At 51.4% G+C, this 24,555-nt stretch overlaps 1 protein-coding gene across 2 annotated transcripts in view; it reads right to left on the reverse strand.

Annotated features, from left to right (window-relative positions):
- The window catches only part of Slit1 (slit guidance ligand 1), a 140,802-nt gene extending 117,023 nt beyond the window's left edge, over positions 1-23,779 (reverse strand). Inside the window, exons 1-4 of one of the 2 annotated variants that reach the window (XM_021650510.2) lie at positions 23,143-23,779; positions 8,223-8,294; positions 6,474-6,545; positions 1,612-1,683 (exon numbers count right to left, since the gene is read on the reverse strand). In XM_021650510.2, coding sequence (XP_021506185.1) covers positions 1,612-1,683; positions 6,474-6,545; positions 8,223-8,294; positions 23,143-23,339 — 413 coding nt within the window. In that variant the 5' untranslated portion in view covers positions 23,340-23,779. Of the gene's footprint in view, positions 1-1,611; positions 1,684-6,473; positions 6,546-8,222; positions 8,295-15,306; positions 15,325-23,142 lie in introns of those variants that run through there. The other variant, XM_060389527.1, reaches the window with a different exon arrangement.
- Positions 23,780-24,555: the final 776 nt, after the last annotated feature.

The following is a 24,555-nucleotide window of genomic DNA, read 5'->3' on the forward strand; positions in this document are numbered from 1 at the left end:
AGGCATTCTCTGCTGAGTCTTGCCGGCGTCTACACCTTGCTTACAGAGGGGATTCAGAAATGTGGAGAGGCTAAGGTAGAGAGTGTACCCAGCTGACCTGAGGCCCGGGGTTCCCTCTCCCCTCCAACACCAAAACAAAGAGCGAGGAAGAGCACAAGATAGAGCTGAAGAAGTCTCCTTCCACCCAGGGGCAGCTACGGCCCTACATAAAAGTGTCCTCCTGCCAAATGCAAGGGAGCTGCTGCCTGGAAAGCATGGCAGGAAGCGTGGCTTTAGTTTAAAGCCTGGAAATACCCCCACAAAACCTTGAGGCTGTGGCTCCCCTGGCTCCCTGCCCAGGAGAGTGCCAGGAGCAGGTGTCTCTTCTTCAGGCTCCTTCCTCCCTGAGTGGATTTCCAGATGCCGGTTTGGTTATGAAGTCTGGTTACTTAATATTGGTTAAAGGGTGGAAGACCTTTGCCCCAAAATTCCTACTGAAATATGAAACACATAGAGTGCCGGGCTAGGAGTCGAGGGAGCTTCACCTCAACTCGAAGGATATCATTTTGCCTCTCCACCCTTGTCTCCGCAGTGGTAAATCTGCGAGATGCTGTCTTCCTCACAGTCACACATGCCAGGTGCAGGAGTTCCTTGCCGGGGAGCCTGCATTATCAGGGACATAACAGACATTCACAGCAGGCCAGCAAGCATAGGTGCACGCCGCAGCTCAGCTGTTAGCTTACAGAGTTCAAGAAGAAATGCTGGCTTCCAGCAAAAGTACACACACACACACACACACACACACACACAAATAAATAAATAAAGGACCATCCAACCTTTGATGGACTGACTGTCTCCGTTCCCTGAGAGGTTCCCCCCCCCCCACACACACACACAGTTTTATCAAGATTGGGAATATTCACCATGAAGAGGACTCAAAAAAATCTCCTTTAAGTTTTTCAAATCAAAGTTTGAAAAACCTCTAGAAAACTCTATGGTGAACTCCCCACCATAGAGGGAGCCAAACAAAGACCTAGTGTGGGCTAAGAAGATCCCTTAGTAAGTCTCAAAGGCCCCTCCATCCAACCCCAGTTCTCACAAAACAGAATGGACAGTAGAACAACTCAAAAACATGGAGAATCATGCAGCAACCATTAACAAGTGTCCTTTATACTCGGGAGAAGTGTGTTGGCAGCCAATGAAACCATGGCTTTACACCACGGGTAATAAAGACACTCACGGAGCACATAATTCTAAAGGTAGACAGAGCTGGAAATAGAAATAGGCCATACGGGTTTAGTGCAATGAATAAATATTCAACCCAAGACAGGCACGCAAAGGCAATGACAAGGGCGTAAGAATGTTCACAGCAGAAAGTTGCAGACGCGCCCTTCCCCTCCCCATGACACCCTGCCACCAGCAGCGGCACACGCAGCTGCATGTACCAGGGTTCCTTCAAGCTCCTGCCTGGAGAAGTGACCCACACAGGTTTCCTATGGAGACGTCTGGCCTCTGATGCCCAGAGCCTTTCCTGCCAGCAGGAAGCATGAGGCCAAGGTCAGAGCCACTGACATGCACCGAGTCCCACCCCCATCCCCCCAGTGTGGGTAGCAACCCACATGTGTAACTCACAGTCTGGAGAGAGCCTGGTTGTTCTGGAACAGAAGTTCAGGCAACACGTGCAGCTGGTTGCGGTTCAGGCGTCTGGAGAAGGGGAGAGGAGGGGCGGGAGTGATAAGTGTTCGGGAGGTGGCAGAGGACACTCAGAAAACACTGTATTTCAAGTCATAAGGACCTAGACTTAAGTTCCAGGAGGACCACAGCAGAACCCCCATGCCCCCCCACACACACACCCCAGGGAAGAATCCTCTCTAAGACAAGGCTCATCTGAGAGGGCCCACTGGGCCATACAGCACCAGGAAGGAAAAAGCCCTCCACTAAACAGCTACAGTGCCCTTCCTTCTTTGTTTTCCATCATCCCCTTCGTGACCCACCAAGATCTAATCCCAAGATAGTGTCAGCTATGAGCTGGATCCTTGACCTTATGAAATGTGAGATAAGGCCTAATGAGGTAGGGTGCCTAAACATTCCAGTACCTAAGTGCTTTTGCCCATGCTTGCCCAGACTGCATTGATTTTTGTTTGGCTGCCTGGTAGGATTTTTTTTTTCATTATTTTTTTATTTTACTCTTTGCTCTGTTTCTTTTTTAAATGAAAATGTCTATTAGTATTAGTATTAGTATTAGTATTAGTATTAGTATTAGTATTAGTATTAGTATTGAAAGTGAATGCTTTCAAATGAGCATGGAAATGAATGCCTCTAATCCCAGTATTTGGGATGCTGGAGCAGGAGGATCACTATTAGCTTGAGGATGGTCAAGGCTACATAATGAGTTCCAGGACAACCTGGGATAGACTGAGACCATATCTCAAAAAAGGGAGAAAATTTAGATAGGTAGGTAGGTAGATAGATAGATAGATAGATAGATAGATAGACAGACAGATAGATAATACGTGCTTTAATAAAACAATAACTCAAGTGCTGGACATAGTGGCATACAACTTTAATCCCAGCACTCAGGAGGCAAAGGCAGGCAGATCTCTTTGAGTTCAAGGTCAGTCTGGTCTACAAAGCAGGTAACAGGACAGAGGGACCCTGTCTCAAAATATCAAATAAACATATAAACGTATGAAAATAGGGGGGAAACTCAAATTAAAGGGGAAAGGTGCTCAAACACCAGCATGTCTTCTTCTCGGCAGTTTTGTCCTTGCCAAACATTAGAGATTTTATTTCAGTGCTGAGAAGTAAATCCAGGCCTCATAAATGTGAAGAAAGTGCTAGAAAGCTGAGCTGTACCCTAGCCATGCTTCTATTCTTAAGGCAGGGCCTCTCATAGCTTTCATTCTTGCAGGCCGGTGGCTCTCAACCTTCCTAATGCTGCTGCGGCCCTTTAATTCAGCTCCTCATGCTGTGGTGACCCCCCAACACAAAATTATTTCGTTGCTACTTCATAACTGTAATTTTGATACTGTTGTGAGTGATAATGTAAGTATCTGATAAGCAGGATCTCTGATCTATAACCCCTGTGGAAGGGTAGTCATGGGGGTGACGACCCACAGGTTGAGAACCACTGTTCTAGCTGGGTAGAAAGAAGCACTGTACATTCAGGCAGGAGCCAGAGCTCTGGATCCGGGTCCGCCAGAGAGGAGACAGAGAGCGCAGAAAGGACCCACTGTGGAAAGCCTTCTTGTTATTTTTGAGAATCGATAGCAGATAATAGTAAATAAATCTTTAAAGAGAGAGAGAGAGTGAGAGAGAGAGAGAGAGACTCTTGCAACAATCTCCAGCAAGGGGGTCACCCCAGTGCTTCTCTCCCGGACAGGGAGAAGAAGAGAGTAAACTCCACGCAGCCCACGGGAACTCATCCACGTCTACCTCCGCTGAGGCCACCTTTCATCCAATACGTGAGAACAGCCATTTTCACCACACTCTGGACTGTCATGTTCCAGCACAAGACTGACATTAGATTTACAGTCTTAGAAGGCCGATTGGAAGAAGTTGGCTTTAAAGGGCAGGCTCATAGGGAAACACATCATTGCCTTGGAAGAAAAGGGACTACCAGTGTAAGCCTTAAAGCAGCAAGAGCAGACATCGGAACTCACCCGGTCTCTCATCCCCAGCCCAATAAATGAATCCGGTATTTACACTGCCTGGTAATTGCTAGGTTTAACTTTGTTTTGTTTTCCCCCAAGACTTTCTCATTTTTCTGGCTTCAGTTTTTGAAAGCATTCAGAAGGAGGAAGGGAATGGAATTCAATGACTAATTTAAAGCGGGAAAAATCAAAGACCGCTAAAGGTGCGAGCCAACCTCATAAGAGACACATTTCACTGCAGAATGAAAAGGGCAGCTGAGGGCTCCTGCCGTTCGTAGCCTTTTTGAACTCCAGGCACCAGGGCAGATGCCTCTAGACATCACCTCATAGGACGGAAGCAGAGTAAAAGGTGGTCTTCCTCTTCTCAAGTGTGACAACGATGCCCTCATTCAAGAGCACACTCTCCTCCTTAATGCCACCATCTTGCCATAGAGCCTGGCTCTTATCAGGTGCCCTAGATGGTTGCTGACTTCACTGAGATGCCCCCTTGAGAGCTGAGGCGATTGTGATGCCAAGAGGAAAGTGGTTTACTCAAACACTCTCTAAGCTTCTCTGTAAGCTTCCGAAGCTTGCCTTTTGCAGCTCCTATCCCAGCTCACTTCCTCCTGACTGCCTGGGCAACTGAGCATGCTCCATGACCTCTATGCAGCAGGTCAGCTCAGGCCATGGCTCAGTCCTCATGACCACATGGCTTCACACTCCTGCTTCTACACAGACTTTTCCAAACTGCTTGTGAGAAGCAGCTATGTCTGCTCTCAAAAATGTTTACACCATAGGTACTTAAAAGCAGGGTTACGTTAGTCAATCAACTTCATTCACAAATAAATGAAATGCCACTGGGAAGAGAGTCATCTATATGAAAATTACATTGGCTGCTTTGGAAAGATCTTAGGGGGAAAAAAAGGAAAGCTGCCAATTGAAGAGCTGTTGAATTCAGTAAAAAGATTAATTCTCTACTCAAATTGCTTCCAAGGTGCTGAAAAAAAAAAATCTCATATTCCTTCAAGAAACCCAAACAATAACAACAAAAATCACACAAGGTTTATGGATGTGGTTTGGGTGAATAAAGCCATACAGAACCCCAGTCACTGTCTCATACTAAGAGGAATACAGAAATTCTTGGGGGGGGGGGAGTCTGGGAAAGGGGCCAATAAATACACATTTCCATTTTAATTGAAAATGCTATGTTCACAGTCTGAGTATTACTATTGTGACTACCCACTTCCACCAGCTTTCACAAACCGATCCCCATGGTCTCCCACAAATCAGAGCAGATGCCCACTGCACTGGCTGCTCACCGAAAGGGTACCCAGTGCGTACCTGACACCCACAGGGAAATCTAGGTAACCTATCCCGGAGGAATGGAGCTGAAAACAGACAGAGGGACGGGGTGGAGGGGGGAAGGAAGCCCCTGCCAAGCGTCAGGTGGCAGTATCGGGTACAGCGGGCCCCTCCTACCTTCTCTTCTCCTCCAAGGCCTGGCAAAACGGGGGAGGAGGGGAAGTGGAATGGATTGGATCCAAGTCAGCCCCTCTGAGCCAGGTATTTTATTGGAAGAGTGTTAAAGAAGGCAAACACAGAAATGAACATCTGGCCTAGCACTGGATGGCTGACTGCTCAGTTTAAGGCCCCGGGGGCATGGGGAGTAGTCTTCCCAGCTGCAAGAAGACAATGAGACAAACATGCCCCTTTCTATTTGTCTAACGCTTTGTTTTCTTTAACACACAAATGCAAGGAGAGAGATTAATTAGGTCCTACTCATTAGTAGTCTAAGCTTTGAAGGCAAAACAATCCGGTTCTAATCCCCTCTTCTGCGCTCGTGGCTTAGCCCTTTAGGCACTTGGGTATCTCATACGTGGAATGCCGTTGCAGCGGTGTTACGTCAGGGTTACATGACAAACTACAGGGCCAAGGGCTTCACCTAGCACCTGGGAGCGGAAGACGCTAGCTATTAGCTGTACTTACCATAGACATTCATTGTGAGAAAATCAAGGGAGAAAGAGAGAAAAGCACAAAGAACAAGACTAAAGTAGGCCATTGTCTCATCTCGTGGCTTACTTAAGAGCTAATGGTCTCAACTGTTTTCCTCCTCTACTACTGTGTGTGTGTGTGTGTGTGTGTGTGTTTTCTCTCTCTGTGTCTCTCTGTCTCTCTGTACCTGTGTGCGTGTCTGTCTGTCTGTGTCTGTGTGTGCCTGTTTATTCAACCATCATTTCCTGTCTTTCCTGCCTAATTCATATTATGGGCACACCCCAGTGCTGCTGACGGTATTTCAGTCTTGACTGTATCTTATCTCCATTCAAATGGCAATTTCTATTTTTGTTGTTGTTGTTGTTTGGCAATTTGCAAAGAACATACAGAAATATGAATTTCTACCGATTTTTCTGGTCAGCTCCTTAATATAAAATAAACTTTCTGTTCAAAGAACATGAACTTTGGGACTCTCCCACGCAATATATCCATCCAAACCACTTTGCAGGACCAGATGGATGACCACTGCAATGAGGCGAGAGCTCACTGACCCACCCTCCTCTTCACCCACCAGGTCCTTTCTTTTCCATTGCCATCAGGGGATAGCAGCCACACCTCAGGAAAGATGGGTGGAGGAAGTCCAGTCATGTGAACTTTCGCCATCACATGTTCTTAGGGACAGACGACAGAGCTGCACTGAGGGTGGGAGCAGAGGCTGGTTTCCCTTTTTCTCTATTGCCATCTCACAGTGCACTATCAGGCAGGATGAGGTTGAGGTCCCATTCCTAAGCTCCCCAGACCTTACTGTTAGCCTGCTGACACCCTCTCTGGCAAGCCCAGCACCCTCCCCAGCCTGCACCCTCTACTCACAGCCGTTCCAACTCCTTCATGTCGTCGAAAGCTCCGCGTTCCACAGCTCCAATCTGGTTCTCCATCAGCTGCCTGGGAGTCAAAAAGACAGAACAGCTACAGGACGCTAAGCAAGAGTCCCTAGGAACTGCTAGAAAAGGGAAGAACCCCAACAAACTTTGCCAGGGCAACGTGGGCTCAGGAGGGGAGGTGCGGAGCTATTCCCAGGCCCTGTGGAGATCCAAGTTCCAGCTGCAATGGTTGGTCACAACTTCACAAACCCAACTCAGGCTCCTCAGCAAGCCGTGCCCTGCAGAGCGACATAGTGCCAGTGCTCACAGTTATGCTTGAAGAAGGTGCTGGGCTTCTGGGCACTTGCTGTCCTTTGGCCCCAGAGCATGCATCCATGAGACATGACCAGCATGGAGGAGGAAAGCCTCACCACTGAGTGGAACACACATAAGCAAGAATTCTGAATTTGCCAGACAACCACACACACACACACACACACAGACACACACACATCTGCACCATATTCCGCCTTGGACCATCTGCTGAAGAAAGGCGTGGGATGCCCAGGCCAACCAACCACCTGGCTCCCCAGGACTCTGTGTCCTCCCCGCAACACGCTCTGCTTCAGAGCATCCGACTGGGGGGGCAGCATTTTTCAGCTGCGTGATCATTCTGGAGATGCTGACGTCCTTTCCCCCTGGGCTCTCCCTACTCCACTCCTAAACAGAGGGGTTGTGCGTCCCTGTGTGGGCTTCAGGCCGGGGGTGGGGACGGGGTCTGAGGCCGGGAGTACACTCTACTCTCTGCTGGAGGCCTGTGGGAGGAGTTCTAAGAAGGGAGGAGAACTCTCCGGACAGGAAGAAGGAAAGCTTTGGTCAACGTGGGTCGGTTCTGCAGCAGCAAAGACTCCAGAAACTCATTGGCCCGAACCTCAAAGGGGATTATCCACAAGGTCCCCCATTCCTCCGCAGACCCCCAGAGCTGTGAAGCCTACAGTTCTGAAAGAATTGAGGTCCAAGAATACTGCTCTCACAGTGGGAAGTGAGGGGCTCTGAATATCTGATGATGGGTTGCCTGCCAGCCACATGGGGCAGGGCCTCCAAAGCCAACTGAGGTGGCGAGGCCAGATGCCTGCGTGCCAAGGCTGCCTCTGATCCCCAAGATCAGCAGAGCACAGAGGGATGGGGGCATGGAGGTCCAACATGAGCACCTCACCTTTGCCCAGCCTGACAGGCACTGTGGACGGCCCAGTGCTGGGAACAAGCAGGGCTGAGCCTGCCCTTCCAGGAACCACTCTCAGACACCTGAATAAAGTCACACTGCCATCTCCTGCCTCTCTCAGCACCCTCTTGCCCAGGGCCTGCAGCCCTGCTGAGGAGGAGTTCACTGGAGATGGTGGCCTGCGCTGCGTTCTCTGCCCTTCCATCAAGTCTATGCCCCGCCCACAGCGTCCCACCAAAGGAAGCCAAACTAAGCAGAGACCTAGAGACTCTCTATGCCATTTGCTCTTCCTTCATCCCAGAGATAGAAACGGCCAAGACCTTCTCCATCCCCATTCTTTTCAGCTATGTGGGGGGCAGTAGGCCCTCTGGGTCAGGACACACAACATCACCCCACTCCACCCTCTCAGGAGGTGCCTGACTCCACAATAGAAGGCCTAACTAGGTTATGACTCTCCCATCCAGAAGTCCAGCTAGAAGTCCAGCTGAGAGTGACAGTAAGAGGCAGGCGGAGAGGGGAATAGCAGCCTGTACTCACAGCACTCGGAGCTGCTTGAGTCCAGCAAAGTCATTCTTCTGGATCCGAGTGATATTGTTGCCGTTGAGCTCCCTGGCAGAGAAAGGAGAAAAGAAAGAGGTAAAACGAGTGGTCTGGACCCTCAGGGCTCAGCTCAGACTTCCCTCCCCTGGCTCAGCTCAAGCCATTTGCCTCACCAGTGAGGTGAAGCCCAGCATACCCCCTCCCCCCACCCGCCAAGAAGCCCAAAAAGCTGGGACCTCTGTGCAGCCAATGTCCCTGCAGCAGAAACAGTAAGTGTGGCTTACTGCTGGGGCATGCAGAAAGCCAGAACATGGCTCCACTCTGGGGACTCAGCCTAGGTGGAAAGTCAGGTCACAGAGCAAAGACTCCAGAAATAGGCCGTGGGGCCATTCAGGGGCATCCTAGCCAAACCTCAGGGTCCCAGCCACAAAGCGAAGGGTACCAATTACGACAGCTTCACAGTATCAAACCAGCACAAACAGGGAAAGACCACAGCTGCCCTTGGGGACACTGCAGTGTTGCCATGGTGGCAGTGGCTCAGGACAAAAGTAGGGGAGAGCCACGCAGTGAGCCCGGAGAAGTGAGACCCAAGCTGAGGATCAAAAGACAAGAAGACCTGCCCAGAGAGGCACGGAACAAACCCAAGGAAGAGCCCACAGAGTCAGCCTGAGTGTCTGAGGGGAACGACACACAGCCTGAGAGCTGGGGGCTGAGGGTCCAGGCAAACCCAGCGCCTGAGGAAGCAAGCAGAGAAAAAGCAAGGAGCCAGTGAAAGTCTCACAGAGAGGCCCGTGGGGCCTTCCTGAGTCAGCTAGGAGGAGGACATGGCCAAGGAGAGAAGGCTGAGCCTGACACTCCATCCGGAGGCCAGATCTCTCCTCTCTGTCCTAGGTATCGGTCCTGGTTTGCCTTCCAAGTTTAACTCTTCCCTTCCCTTGGCCCACCTCCAGAAACCAGAACAGATCCTGGTCTTCTGTCCTCATTGGCACACTAGCACAGACCCCACCTCAGAGGCCATATGGTCCATGCCCACCCAGCCTTCTAGCACTTGCTCAGTCTCTGTTGGGAAACTCCTCCTCCCAAAGGGCCTGCTCAGCCTCAGGAAGGCAGGCCACTCTAAAGGGAAAGTTCTCTCAAGAAGTTTATTACCAGAAAGTTCTTGTGCTGTCTAAGCCACCCCAACACACACACACACACACACACACACACACACACACACACACCACATTCAGCCCTTCTTCTCATGTAACCAAACAGGGGCCAAAAGTTCCAGTTGTGGCCATGAGCTCAAACCAGATCCAATCTACTTTGTTCCAGAGTGCATTGAGAGGTGTGGTCTATAGGGTCGCTTCCCTCAAGAACTGTGCCTGTTATTTGCTTCCACGAGTTCTAGGAACCTAGGGCCACACCTAAGTTGCCATTGTGACCACAACAGATGAGGAAAGAGCAGTTCCCAGATGCTAGGCACTCTCCCAAGGACAACAACTGAGAGACGACAGAAGCCATAGCCATGACCTTCTGACCCTTAGGGCCCAGGCTGTCAATCAAAGTTGACAAGCTGGTGAGTCATTTGACAATTGCTCTCTGCCCTGCGCCTGTGACTCTCTGTCCCCGTCCCTTTTATGGTAGGATCCAAGGGGCTTCAGTGATGCTCCAAGCTTCCAGACAGTCAGCAAGTGCCCCAGACGGAGACCCCTCCTCATTCTAACTGCTGTGAGAACATCTTCTCCGCTTCATGATGGCCTTCTCCTACTGATCTAAACATTCTTTCCTAGAATGGACAACCAATCTGGACCTTCCTTGGGAACCTTTGCGGACTGGTTCCTGAGGGCAGCACGCTAGCCTCCCTTTGAACCATCACGGTGAAACTTTCCACTGCAAAACCCGCAGCACCAGGTCGTTGGGGTGGTTTCATCTTTCTCATTATAAAGGGACGTATTTGTTGGTTGTAGGGACAGAATAACGTGAACACAGTGTAGTGAAGCTGTGCCCCATACGCTCCGGTGTTGAACGCTTGGTTCTCAGTGGGTGGCACTGTTTACACTGTTTACAGAGTTAGGGAACCTCTAGTAGATGCAACCTTGCCGGAGGATGGGCTTTAGCAGTTCACTGGGGGTGGGCTTCAGGGGTTCACGACCTCGCTCTGCTCTCAGACCTCTCTGTCTGTGTGGATGGAGATGTGATCTCTCAGCGGCTGCTCCGACCACCTGCTGTCATGCCTTCCCACCCATTATGGACTGCCCAGGGTTCCTAAGCCTAAACAAGCTTTTCTATAAGCCTCTCCAGGTCATGCCGTTTTATCAAAGCAACTGAGAAGTAACCAATAAAACTCAGATGCAAGTAGAAACAACACTTGGTTGAATTTCAGCACATCCAGAAAATCAAATGCATCCTGTGAGCTGCAGACCTGCCTGATGGCAGAGAGCTGCCAGGACACAGAATGTGGCAGTGGGTTATAAGACAGCCTGTATTTTTTTTCAAGTTTCTGGAACAGAAATAAAAGAGGGAAACAATATATCACTAGGGATAATCCCCATGGACCTTCTAGAATATTTTCCCTTGAGTCTGTTTTTGTTTGTTTGTTTGTTTGTTTGTTTGGCTGATTGGTTGGTTGGGTTTGGTTTGTTTTTGCTTAATAATACAATTTTTGTCTAGCTGAGGTAATCTCTCTCACAAGTATTCATGGAAGACTTCCTAGGGCCATTTTATAAGGCAGCTGACTATAGCATATTGCCAGCGCACTGTTGACAGAGGAAAGAAAATGCTAGGACTTATGTGCCCAACTGTCCCAGCCCCATCCTGCCCCATGTGCCTGCACTCTCAGTGGCCAGAACTAAGCGCCCCTCTCTAGGGTGACATAACCTTCCCAGGATTGCCAAGCCTTTGCCTCAGCCGGACTCTTGCTAAAATGCAGCCTCTATTCCTCCAACAGGTAGTCCCAGCATGTTGCCATGGAAACCCTCTCCCAGCAGACATGCTGCTGGGACACACACACACACACCCCAAGACCATTGCAGTCAGAGCAGCAGATAGTGTATCCACAAGGACAGCTCTCGGGCTCAGGGCTCAGGGCTCAGAGGAATTCAGGGTGCGGGCTAGCGTGGGCTCCCCAACACTTAGCCACTGAGGCCCATACCTGCCACTCCTCACAATGCTTACTGCTGTAAGCACACTCCAGCCAGCTAGCAGGGAATCTGTCCTTTCCAATCTGCTGATGAGGAAATGGGCACAGAATAGTGAAGCAGCTTGCCCAGAGGTGCACAGCAATAGACAGTGGGGCAAGGATGGAACCAGGCCAGAGTTATTTCCCTACACCTCGAAGCCTGATTCTTTGGGTCTCTTCCTGACTCGTCACCTATGCCCTCAGCCAGCGTAGGAAGACCTGAGACAGAGCCAATGACACATGGGCGCTCTGGAGTCCTATGGTGAGACTCAGAGCTCTGTCTCAGCAACAGTATCAGGAGGCTCCCAGCCCACCCAGCTAAGCGTGTTTTTAGTGGGGAAGGACTTGAAAGGGCTTGAAACAATTCATGTTCCACCATCACACTTGCTATGTGGCCTCGGCATGGAGCTTAACTTCTCTGTGCCTCAGTTTCCTTACCTGTAAAATGAGGATGAAGATGGAGTGCCCCCCTTCTAGTGGCACGGTGGGGTTTAAATGACTTCATATTTCTAAACCACCAAGGATGACCAATGGCCGGCCCACCACTCCCGCTGTCTAGCTAAGGATAACCTGCTGTGATTATTTTGATGATGCTATCATCGTTTTCCTGGCCTCAGTGGGTGGAATCGCCAGTCCAGGCTGGTATTGACTGGCAGACCCAAGAAAAGCAGAAGGAACCAGATGCTCATAGCTCCCACTTGGACTTCAGGCTAACCCAGAGCTAACTCCTACTACAATTCTCTCTTCCAAGAGTAATGAGCTCAGCCCTGTCAACCCCCAAAGGAGGAGACACGCCCTGGTGGCAAATGCTCCCACTTCTGCCAGTTCCTATATGGCACCGGGCTAAAATAAAAATATTTTGGAGAAAATTCTCTGAAGCAAAGCTATGTGGGGGGCGGGGTGGGAGAGGGGGACAGGACACCAAACCAGAAGGAGTTCTCAACTCTTCCCTCCCAGGAAGCAAGAATACTTACAGCATCTGGAAGTTTGTCCAAGAGGCTCAGGCCTGGATCAACCCTTCTCAAGAGCCCTGTACTTCCTCACCAGTGTCCCAGTTCTCGAGGGACCAGAACACTCCCTTGGTGGCCCAAGCCTGCAGTGGAGATGCGACAAGAGGCTCTCACTAGCAATGACTAGGGCGCCTGAGCTGCTGGCTGCACCTGGCTCTTCCCTTTGACTCTTCCCTGCGTGGGTGGGCATCGGGTACTGCCATGAGGAATGCCTCGGAAAGGCTAACCTTCCTCAGTGCTGCCCAGAGTCCTGAGGCACACAGAGCCTGACAAGCCACCTGCAAGTGGACCTAGCTGCCTGCAAGGCCCACCTCAGGCCTCACCCTTGTGCCAGGTCCCTGCAGAGATGCCAGTGGGCTCCCCGCATTCACCCTGGCTCTCCTCTGGTCTGCTCAAAGAGCCACTGCCAGGGGAGACTTTACAGTCTGTGAATCTGACCCCCATATAAATCCTGGAAGTACTCTTTACCCCCATCACTGCTGGAATAAGACAAAACCTCTTACCATGCATTACAAGCTCCCCATGGCCTGCCCTGTGGGATCCGGCCCCCCGGCCCCACTGGATTCCAGAGCCCTGTGGCAAAGCCTTTGAGCCTGCCTTCCCCTCTACCTGGGAGGACCTGCCCTCTCCTTGGCCTAACTTACTCCAACTTTCCCTTTCTCTCCCAGGGCCACAGAGCCATCCTCTACTCCACAGCGCAAATCAGGGATGGTTTTACAGGGATTTGAAGAAGTCTTGAACTGATGTCACAGCCCCTCCACCCCCTGCAAGACCAGAAGCTTCTGAAAACACAGGCCAGGTTGTTTTATTGACTTGATTTTTTTTTTTCCTTCCTCAGCTCTTCCAGGGTCTAACACAGCCCATGACAGGTTTCCATAGGCTTTTGGAATGTAGGAGTGGACGGATCTGCCTTAACTTCGCATGTCTCTAGGCTTCAGTGGCTTCTCTGTTTCCCTGATCCCTACCCACCCCCGTAACCTATTCCCCAAGCCCCTTGATATACACGTCCCCCAGATGAACATATCCCAAAAATTCCAGGTGTCCCTTGACAACCTCCTCTCTTCCAGCACCCTCTATTCTACTGAGCAGGGAAACGCTGCTAGTGAAAGCAGCCAGGCACAAAGCACATTGGCTGCAGCACGTCAGAGTGCCTTCCACTGAAGGCTGAATCATATTCTGTAGTGTGTATTTATCACTCGTGCATCCGTTAGCCTTTGGCCGTTGGGAATAGTGCTGCTATGAACATGGATGTAAGTGTACAAAATAGCTCTTCAAGGCTCTGCTCTCAATTCTTTTGGGTCATGAAGTATATTAGTCAGCTTTCTACTGCTATGATAGAACATTGTGATCAAGGCTCCTTATAGAAGGAAGGGTTTATTTGTATTATAGTTCTACCTCATGAGCAGCAGGCACAGCCGCAGGAACTAGATGCTGAGAACTCACATCTTAAACCACAGCACAAAGCAGAGAGAGCAAACCAGAAAGAGTTTTTGGGTTCTCAAAGCCCACTTCAGTGACATACTTCCTCCCAGAAAGATACGCCTCTTAAAATTCTCCCCCAATCATTGCTACCAACTAGGGACCAAGTGTTGGATTATGTGAACATATAGGGGACAATCTCATTCAAACAAGCGCATACAATCTCTCCTTCCCTCCCTCCTCTCTCTCTCTCTTTCTCTCTCTCTCTCTAAGACAGGGTCTCACTATGTAGCTCTTGCTATGTAGACCAGGCTGTCCTTGAACTCACAGAGACCCACCTGCCTCTGCCTCCTGAATGCTGGAATTAAAGGCATGCCCGGCCAGTAATTCTATTTTTATTTTATTTTTTTTTTTTTTGAGAAATTGCCATCCTGTTTTGCACAGCAGCTGCTTCCTCACCAAAGCACATCCTCACCAACAGGTGTTAATTTCTGTCTGGGAATTTTTTTTTTTTTTTTTTTTTATGGTAGCAATCCCAGGAGGGGTGAAGGAATCAGACCCGACTCAATTCCAATTCCACGTAATCTTCTATTCTGAGAGCCAGACTTCAGCTGGTCCCTTCATTACTGAGGCCTTGCCTCCACCCCCGCTAATCCCCTTCTCTCAGGTGGAGCCTGCCCCCCACAAGCAAGCACTCTGCAGCAAGGATTTCCCCAAATGGCCACCAGGCCCGCAGGTCACTCCCTACCGACAGCCACCGACTCCCTGGGCCTGCAACCTCTCTCCCACCAACTCTCCTTACCCCTACCACCCCCACCTCTGGACTAGACGCCCCCTCCTGTGCCAGCTGGCTCCTTGGGTCTACCCCAAATGTGCGCAAGCAGGAATCAGTAGTGGAGCAGGGTAACCAGGTGGCCTCAGGGCCCCCAGTGCAAGGCAATGACAGGTGCTTTGTAGTACTGAGTGAAAGGAGCCAGGCCCTATTAACATCTGAAGAACAGCAGGCTCCAGTCAAATTTAAAAGCTGCACACAAACACATCTCACAGCCTCATGACTCAGGGACTCTCAGCCAACCACTGAGCAGCCAGCTGTCCTGTTCCCCTCCCCCCCACACACTGCAGATGGATGGGTCCACCTCTCTGCAAAGCTGGTTTAAGCAATAGCTTCTCCCAGGACTGCTGAGTAAGACAGGAGGGCAGATTAAGCTGCAAAGCATTTTTTCCTGAGTCTGGCCTAAGGGGTGTAAATGGTACCTGGCGACCACAGGTACCCTCGAGATGCATCTCTGACCTATGGCCTGCCCTCCCCCACCCCATCACTCAGTGGTCCTCCCCACCCCTCCCCCTTGCTTTAACACAGCAAGCAACTCTCTGGGACCGCTTGCCTCAGCTGCCTCCGTGCCACCCTCTCTTCCCCAAACCTCCCACCACCCACCCACTCCCACCCCAGTCTGCAATGATCTTGGCCTCCTGTGCCAGCAGCCCTTACCTTGGCCCTCATCCTCAGTGAGTTGATGGCCCTACCGTCTTTCTTCATCCCCCTCCCCAGCTCCACTCATTGCTCCTCACCTATAGCTCCTCCCACATCTGCTATCCTTTTCTTGCCCCTATCTCCTCCCCCACATCTTCTCAGTGCAGGCTGGAGTAATAGCAGTCCTCAAAGAGGACTCCGTGGCCTCAAGGAGTACAACTTTTTCGCTAGGAGACCCCAACATTAAGCTGTGCTCCCAGATCTCATTCTGTGCGCCCCAATTCTGAATCCCCTACAATTGCCTTTGTCAAAGACTACAAAATCAGAAGCTCTGGGGTGGGCCTGGGAGTGTGCATTTTGTGCTACACTGTACTGAGTCATTCTTCCAGACTGGGCCTGCAGCTCTCTCATGCAGAGCCTCAGCCCCTGTGGAAATTCTGTGGCAACTGTGGTGTATGAAGGCTAGCCAGCAACAAACCACATGGATGCATCAGCCCACAGGACACTTACTTGGAGGACACATCACACACACACACACACACACACACACACACACACACACCATGACGTTCTTGACAAATGCACAAGCTCAAACAAATCATGAAAAATACTAAACAAGTCGGGCATGGTGGTGCATGCATTTAATTGCAGCACTCAGGAAGCAGAGAAAAGGGATTTCTGTGGGTTTGAGGCCAGCCTGGTTTACATAGTAAGTTCCAGGCCAGCCAGAAAAATAGTAAAATTTTGTCTCAAAAACCAGACAAACAATCAATAAACTATACACAAAATAACTAGGTAATGATCTTTCCAAAGAGTCAAGATTATAAAAAGCCAAAAAAAAAAAAAAAAAAAAAAAAAAAAAGACAGAAGGCCTACCCCAGACTACAGGAGACTGAGGAGAGCTATAACTAAATACAGTGTGGACCCCTTGAATTCCAGGGGCAACTGGTGGGTGAAAAGGAGAAAATAAAAAGCCATTACTTAGTTTATAATGTAATAGCTATGCTAACTTCTCAACTGGCTAAATGTTCCACGGTTATAAAGCATTGGAGGAAGCTGCTTGAAGTGTACATGGGAACTATCTGGACTTCTAGTTCATTCAACTATTTTATGAGTTAAACCAACTAAAACCATTTTAGAGAAAAAAAAATGTTTTTAGTTTAAAACCGGAAAAGGATAAAACTGTAGCAATGACAACAAAAATCTTAGTCCCAGAAGTCACATAGTGGACGTTCTCCCCAGTGCGGACTGCAGCCCCCTCCCCCCGCACCCCTCATTTCCTCCACACTCCAGAATTCCTGAAAACAGCATTCATACCTGCCCCTCTTGGCCCAAAACCCCTAGGGCTTATGCTCCAAAGAGCCTGTCAACAGGACACCAGATGAATCCAAGATACTCTGAACGTCAAATAGTAATGGTATTTACAAACAAGAATCCAACAAATGAAATAGTAACATGCAAGTCTGCTATAAATAGACAAACAGATGGAGAAGAAGGGAAGATCCTTTCTTATCAGCAAACAGCGAAGAAAAGATGACAGAATCAGCTGTGGGTTTGAAACCCCAGGACAAAGTTCTGAAGAACAGGTTATACACATGGCTTCACAAACGTCTCCCGGAAATTAACAACACAGAAGAAAACAGATGGGCCTCGACACCTAGGAATCAAAGCTAAAATCGCCAATGCCAGAACAAACTGACATCGTGTGTCTTCTCCTGGGACACGAGGAAGGAAACAATGTGATTTGTTTAGAATTTTAAAAACTGGGATGTAACCCTAAGAAATGACTGGATAAAGCCAAGCTGAAGGCCAAACGGTGATAGCCGGCCTGTAGTCCTTAATATGTCCAAGCCAAAAAGAACAAAGCCGGAGGAGGCGCCCCCAATTAAAGATGGCGAGCCACGACCTCTAAATGCTTGCTGGGGTCTTGGGTCAGACTCTGAACCTGAGAAAAGTGATGATGAGCCACTCCCTGAACGCCTGGGAAGGTGAACAAGCAGCACAGACTAGACAACAGATACCGTGTTGTTGAAAGTCCTGATTTCGGTAGATTTGTTGCTCTTAGAACATACACAAATACTTAACACAAATACTTAAAAACCTACAGAGCCTCCAAGCCTGTTCCTAAGTGTTTCCAAAAAGAGAAATCATGATGCCAGATGTGGTGGTCCATGTCTACCATCACAGCCCTAGATACTGCAAACACAGCACAAGATACTGGAATCATAAGTTCAAAGCTGGCCTGGCCTGCAAGGTGAGATCCCGCCTCAAAAAGCCAAAACCTGTGCTTGAGCGAGAGTGTGTGAGTGTGAGTGAGATGTTTAAGGAAGAAAATAGAACGAAGTGAACAGCTGGCTCGCTCTGGTCAAAGGAGACACAGGACTCCCGAACCCTTTAGTTGCAACTTTTCTAACAAAATGAACAACTTAAAGTGCGCACAAGGGCTCCTCGTGGGTGATGAAAATAATCTAAAACCGGATCTGGGTGATGCGTGCATAACTCTGCTGATTTGTCTAAAAAATCACTGGCATTTCAAAAAATTAATATACGCTTTTACACACACACACACACACACACCACCCTGGAAGTTCCTCCTTTTTCTCAGCCGCTTGGCCTGATGCTCTCCGCGAATTCACCCAAGAAACCCTTCACTCCCTCAGATGGATCTGCTCCCCATCCCCAAGTCGGTAGCCCTCACCTCTGTGTGCCCCCAAACGTGCTTACCCTTCTTTCCCCTCCCTTCCACCTGTCTTCCAGATTCAGACTCTGAGCTGGCTCCAGCCCTGCCCCCATCTCTCTCTCACTGCCATCACGTCCTCGGATCAATCAACCCTCCTCTCCACACTGATGGGACATTGGCTACAGGCCGCGCAGTCGTCTAAGCCCTGGGCCTGGATTATTTCATTTCAGCTTTACAGCCCTACAAGCTAAATGTCATCGCCGGCCCTAGGAAGTCCAGTCACTGCCGAGCTGCCCAAAGTTTCCCAGGTGGCAGCTGATGGAGCCAAGATTCAAACCGGGCCATTGTCACACCAACGCCCGCCTGTGCTGGAAGCTCTGTGCGCCGTGCCCCTACAGATGTCCCTGGACGCCTATTCTTTCCCTCCCACCCCGCTGCAAGCTCCCAGTGGAACCAGCCCGTACCCGGACCTCTCTTGATGCGATGCACACGCGGCAGGTGCCCAACAGCTGTTTGTTGGCCACGGGCTGGGTTCCAGAAAGGAGAGGAGGGGGTGGCAAGCTCCATCAAAAACAGGAGCCAATTCTCCACCCCCAGCACAGCCCAGCTCCCTGGCTACTGCCCAAGGCCCGGCCGTCATCTGCTCTGGGTAATAAGTATTTGTATGGCGATAATTACAGCATTTGGGAAGAAAATCCCATTAAGCAAGAGCCCTGCCGAGCTGCTAATGCCGGCACAGAACTGGAGGCGGCAACTCCGCCAAACGTCCGCCCGTCTGCTCCCCGATAACGGATAACGCATAACGCGGGGGCTGCCGGTCCCCACCGCCCCACACGGGGCCCCAAGAGAGCATGGACGCACTCCCCGCCCCCACCCCTGCTTGGAGCCTCAGACAGCATGGGCCGGCTCCTGGCGCGTTGTGGAGAAGGGGTACGGAGGAAGGACAGCCTCCTCTTATTCCGGTGTGATCCAGGGCTCCTAGCCACTGCTTGGTGAGAGAGCGCGGTAGGAACTGCCAGGATCCGGCACTGAGTGGTCTCAGAATTCTTTTATGTCCCTGGAGCACTCCGTTACCTTAATAGCAATGATTATCTCCCCATTTGTTGGGCACTTGCTACCTGCCAGGCCCTGTGAAGCATACAGCACCTCTCTGCCTGTTACTGAGTTCAATACTCAGGCCCAGCCTTTGAAGCAAGTCCTGTCATCACAACCCCCCCACCACCATTTCACGGGTAAAAAGCAGGGATTTGACGGAGTGCTCTCCCTCCTAAGCACTCATCTCGGTTTGCAATTATGTGTTTGTTCTCCTGTCAGGCGGTTCTTCTCCCTCCCGGGCAGGACAGAACTTGGGGAGAGGCAGTTTCTCCTTCCACTCAAGGCAGAGAGAGCTCAGTAGACGGCAGCTATCTGTTGAATGAGGGAATGCAACCCGGCAGGATGCCCCAGCTGCCAAGAGGCAGAGCAAGCCTAACAGAACGCCAGACAGGCAACAGAGACCCTTCTTTCTCCCTGTATCCAAATTGCAGGGGAGCAGAGGAAAAGATGCGCAGGTACAATGGCCACATGCTCTGGGCAGCAGGAGCCCAGGAGAGCAGTCTGCAGCATGGCCAAGCCTCAGCAAATACCCCCCAAGCTCCCTGAACACCCCAGCCTTTAGCATGGGCTTCTCACAGTATTAGCAACCCAACGTCGGAATTATGAAACATTTTCATAAACGCAGCATGAATAAGTCTCCTGTTGGGGTCTGATAAGATAGGTGGGATTACTCCCACAGGTCCAGGGTAAGGTAGAGCACCAGCCACATGCCGCTGGACCCCAGTGTATTTCCTGCCAAGCTGTCATTACCCCCTTTATACGCAGGAAGCAGGGTCTCGGGCAGGGGAAGGACGGCCACTGGGTCTCTGTATGAGCTGTTCATTCAGTGCCCAGCAGCGAGCTCAGCAGAGCGGCTACCGTACCAGTGCCTGTGAGAGCAGGAGATTCACCCTGACCGGGGCCCACTCCCTTGCTCAGAGCACTTCTCTGCTCACCCAGCCAAGCCTTGATGACAGAAACAATTTCAGCCCTGGCCTCAATTCCATCATTATACGGATTCCAAACGGGCTCCCCAAACCATGAATGTGACCATCCAGCCCTCCTGAGTGCAGCTTCAAGGGGTAGAACCCAAACGAGCCACAGACCTTGGCAGCATGCATACATGCATCTAGGGAGGTGTAGACCAACCAGCAAAAGGGCTCAGGAACATAGACGATGGCAAAGGAGCAAGTCTCACAGCCTGATAAGAGACAGGATATGGTAGACCTGGGGGCAGATGGCTATCAACATCCTGACCTTCCGGGGGCCTGCCCTACCTGTCTCCATCCTTCGCTGACTGAATGAAAGGTCTGGGAGATGTCTTTCTATCTCTGCACCCACAGGGGACTCAGTGACAAGCCTAAAATACAAGCGCCAGGGTGCTAGGGCAGAGAAGTGTCCACACAAACTAAATCTGCTTGTCACACTCCCGGACACTCTAGTGCAAACCGTTGTTTAAGGAAAAAAAAAAAAAAAAAAGAAAGTCACTTGAAAGTGAAGAACCTTGAGGGGAAAGGGGAAAAGGTAACACTTTGGCCATCATGTGTGAATCCTATAAAGACATGACTTTTCCAGGGTCTTGCCGGCAGTCTCCTCCTCTTCACTGTAACTGTTCCATTACAGTGAATTATTTAGCATCCCTTCCCGATCCGTCCACCCAGCTGCTTAGCCTCTGTGCCTGGACCGATTTCCTTAGCAGTGCCGGCCTTATACAAGCTCTTCCGGGAAGTGTCCACAGAAAACCATGGCAATTTCTTCCCACTTGGGAGAACAAGTCTGAATCCAGCGCAAAATATACGGGCTGCCATGGTCCCTGGGCTACCACCGAAGATGCCCAGAGGACAGAAGACAAGCACACAGCCTGCAGCAATTTCCCAACCTGGGGAGCGGCTGGCCAGTCTCTAACCAGCACACCTTTCCAGCTCCCCCACGATGCTCACCCAACTCCCAGCCAGACATCCCCAAGGGAATGTGAAGCTGGAGGAAGGCCTTCCTGGCCCTTCCCTATCTCTGGGAACCCCAGGCTTCTCTCACCTCTGGACACAGTATGATTCAGCCCCAGGGAAAATCTGACCTGCTGGCCACCGGGCCAAGCCACTCTGTCACAGTCTTTGTGTTCAGGCGGTCCCTCCCGCTTGTGTTGCCTGCACTTTGCTTGGCAAAATCCACCAACTCTAACAACACACTCCACCTTCTGAGAAGCCCCTTCACCCCCAAAAAGGACTTCTTGGTCTAATGTTCTCACAGCTCCATCACATGGCTATCCTGGTCCCTACACACATCTTTTAGCTAAAGATCCCCTGTTCCTTCACACCACCTGCCCTTTGAAGGCAGAGACAGGCTCAGTCTGTTGAGGTCTCAGCACCCAGGGTAGACACTGGGTTAGATGCATGTGACTTGTCTCCCTGTGCTGCCACAGTAGCCCCTTACTCAGTGAGCATCAGGGCCCCAGCTTCTTCCAAACGTTACCCTCCATCCTCACAAGAACCCATGTAGCCCAAACTCCATTTCCTGACAGAAAGCAGCTAAAGCTCAGAGAAGTCTGGTAACTTGTCCAAAGTCACACAGCCAATTACTCAGAACTGGGCTTTTAACCTACCCACAATCCCAGGACTCACGCCCATCTCACTATGAAAGACTAAAGAAACCATGAAAGTCAAAAGCAGAGTCTATCCTAAATATTCAAGGTAGCGGGGAAACAAGAGCGCAGAAGAACCGAGCTGCCAAGGCAAAGGAGAGGGGCTTGTGTGTCTCACATGTGGGCTGCTGCTAGGGTAACAGCTGCTGAAAAGACACGCTGACAGGTAAATCAGGGGGCAGGAATTTTGTCCAATTCCCACTAGATTGCACGTAGATTGGAAATTCTCTGAAACCGTCTCGGGAATGTCTCAAACCAAGCCAAGGAGAGTCTGGGACAAGCGTGCGCTCACTAATTGCTGACCTTGGTACAGAAGATCAGAGTTTGGTGTTGGTAACAGCTCTTCCCAGGCTTTGCCTCTGACCAGCTGGGACTCAAGAAAATGTGCTCAAAAGTTATCAAAATATGTATACCTTTTCTTAAGGAGTGGGGAAAGAAAGGAGAAAGCAGCTTCAAAGACGCCAGCAACCTTCCCTACAGTACAAAAAATAAAATAAAAATCTCCCGGTGTGGTCACCTCTGAGAGTGTACAAAGGCCCTGTGTGTGGCTGCAAATCCACTTGCACGACCCACAGACCCCTGGCCTCACGCCCCTGGGGCGTCCTTACATGCTGGGATTTCAGCAGGGAAAGAGAAAACACATCATACAGGTCTGCAGACACACGCTCTACCGTGCTAAGCAGGTCTAGAGAGGGTGGAGTTTCCTCAAAATCCAAAGTAGAAGAGAACAAGGGGAGAGCAGGGATGGTTTTTAATGACTTGTCACTGTCGATATTTTCAACCTTGAGTCCCCACTCCAAGCGCCTCACCTCTAGTATCATGTCTGGGCTATAGTCCAAGACACATTTAACCCTTACAGGGTGCGGATCTCAATGCCCCAAAACCCAAACCAAAGGCCCTCGGGTCCCATTGTCTGTCTGGGCTGGGATGGGGAACAGGAGAGGGTAGGCTACTTACACCTTTAAGAGAAGAATTACCAAAGCTCTGGGGCCAAACAATGGGTAGAATAGGAGCCCAGAAACTTCTGCTCCATGGCACGGAGCAGCGAGTCCTCGGAGCCCAAATCCACCTGTCCACTCAGAACCCAGCCAAGCCCCGAAAGGAGACCCTGTGCCTGGCCTCAGCGGGAAGCTTTTCTCCTGGGTGCCAGGAAGGTTCTCTGGCACCGATTCCCACCCTAGAGGAATAAAGTGCCGCCGTGCAGCGGGAAGGACCTGTCACGGTGCAGAGCGTGAGGAGCAGGTGAGAGGATGGCCCTTAGAATCGGGCACCTGGAGGCAGCCGCGCTCCTGGCTTTCTGGCTTCCTCCCAGACCTACCAAGGCACTGACCGACTCCTCTACTGGCGACGGAGCCCAACAGTCTTGCGCCCCCCACCCCATCCCCGGCCCTCGGATGCGTCAGGGTAGGAGAGCAACCTGGGGGGGGGGGGCGTCCCAGCGGACGGGCGGAGCCGTACTCACAGGCGCTCGGTGTTCCGCGGGATGTTCTTGGGGATGGCCTGCAAACCCGTGCCGTGGCAGTCCACGGTGGTGCCGGTGCAGGTGCAGAGGGCGGGGCACGCCGTGGCCCCCAGACGCCACGCGGCTGCCCACAGCAGCAGCCACAGCTCCGGCCGGCTCAACCCCGAGGAGGACCCGCGTTGGGGCGTCAGCGCCATGGTGCCCTCGCCGTGTCCCGCTCGCGTGCCAGACGGCCGCAGCCGCTGACCATCCCCGTCCGGGGCCACCCCCAGGTGCTGTGCCCACCCAGCCACCGAAGAGCCGGGGGGAATCGCGCGGTGCGCTCTCGCGGTCGGACTGGCACCTAGATGCTCCCAGCGACGGCGTCCGCGCGCAGACCCAGGGAAGGCGCCCGGAGCCGAAGGCGCTCGGCTCTTCTCCGGGTGCTCGCTGCCGGCGTCTCCCTCTCCCTCCCTCCAGCTCCCAACTGACTGCTGAGAGGAGGAAAATGGGCAGGCCCCGCGCGCGCGCACCTCGCGTGCGCGCGCACACACACATACACACTCACACCCGCACGCTCGCTCGCTCACACCCGGCAGTCATCCATCAATCGAAAAGCACACACCCAGGGCCAGACTCCTTCCCGCCCTCCCCCCCAGCACGGACCACCGCCCGCCTCCTCCCCGCCACTCCTCTGTAACAGCAGAGGCCCAGCCGCTGGCATACAGTTTCAAAGGTGCAACCTCCAGGCGCCAGGGGCTGCGGGCCGGGGGAGGAGGAGGGGATTACAGGCTGGACCTGCTCTGTGGGCCCTACACACACACACACACACACACACACACACACACACACACACAACCGACTGCAATCATTTAGACTGTGCACATTTAGACCAGTCACTTCAGCACCCACAGCTGCTGGCCAAGAGGAGCAAAGGGATTTTCCCCTCACACCTTCCCTGGGACTTCCCCAAAGGCTGAAGAGGTCACCAGCGCCCACTAACTTCCTTTGTCAATTATTGGGAAGGTTTCAGGTCCCAGGTGGCCTCTCCACGCTGCCAACCCTTGCTCAGCCTGGGTCCTTGAGAGAATAAGAAAGCCCAGGCCAGGACTCTTCTCCCTCAACACACACTCTCCCGAATGGCAGCACCCCACTTCTTCTGGAAACAGAAGCCAGCCAGCTGGGACGGCAGGAACCCTGACTTTGTATTCAGGAAGGGAGGTGTCTTGTAAACAAGCCTCTTTGCTGGTGTGCCAATGGGGAGCAGCCTGTCGAGGGTCTTGGAAATCCAGCAAACATTCTCCAAGCACCCCGGACTTCTCCGCATCTGACAGGTGGAAACAGATGAAAAAGGAGTATTTGGTCCCATCACCAAAAAGTCAGAGAGGAGAGAGCCCACAGACCATTTAGGAGACAAATGCCCCCAGCCACCCG

This window comes from Meriones unguiculatus, chromosome 1 (genome assembly GCF_030254825.1).
Source record: "Meriones unguiculatus strain TT.TT164.6M chromosome 1, Bangor_MerUng_6.1, whole genome shotgun sequence".
In the NCBI taxonomy this organism is placed as follows: Eukaryota; Metazoa; Chordata; class Mammalia; order Rodentia; family Muridae; genus Meriones; species Meriones unguiculatus.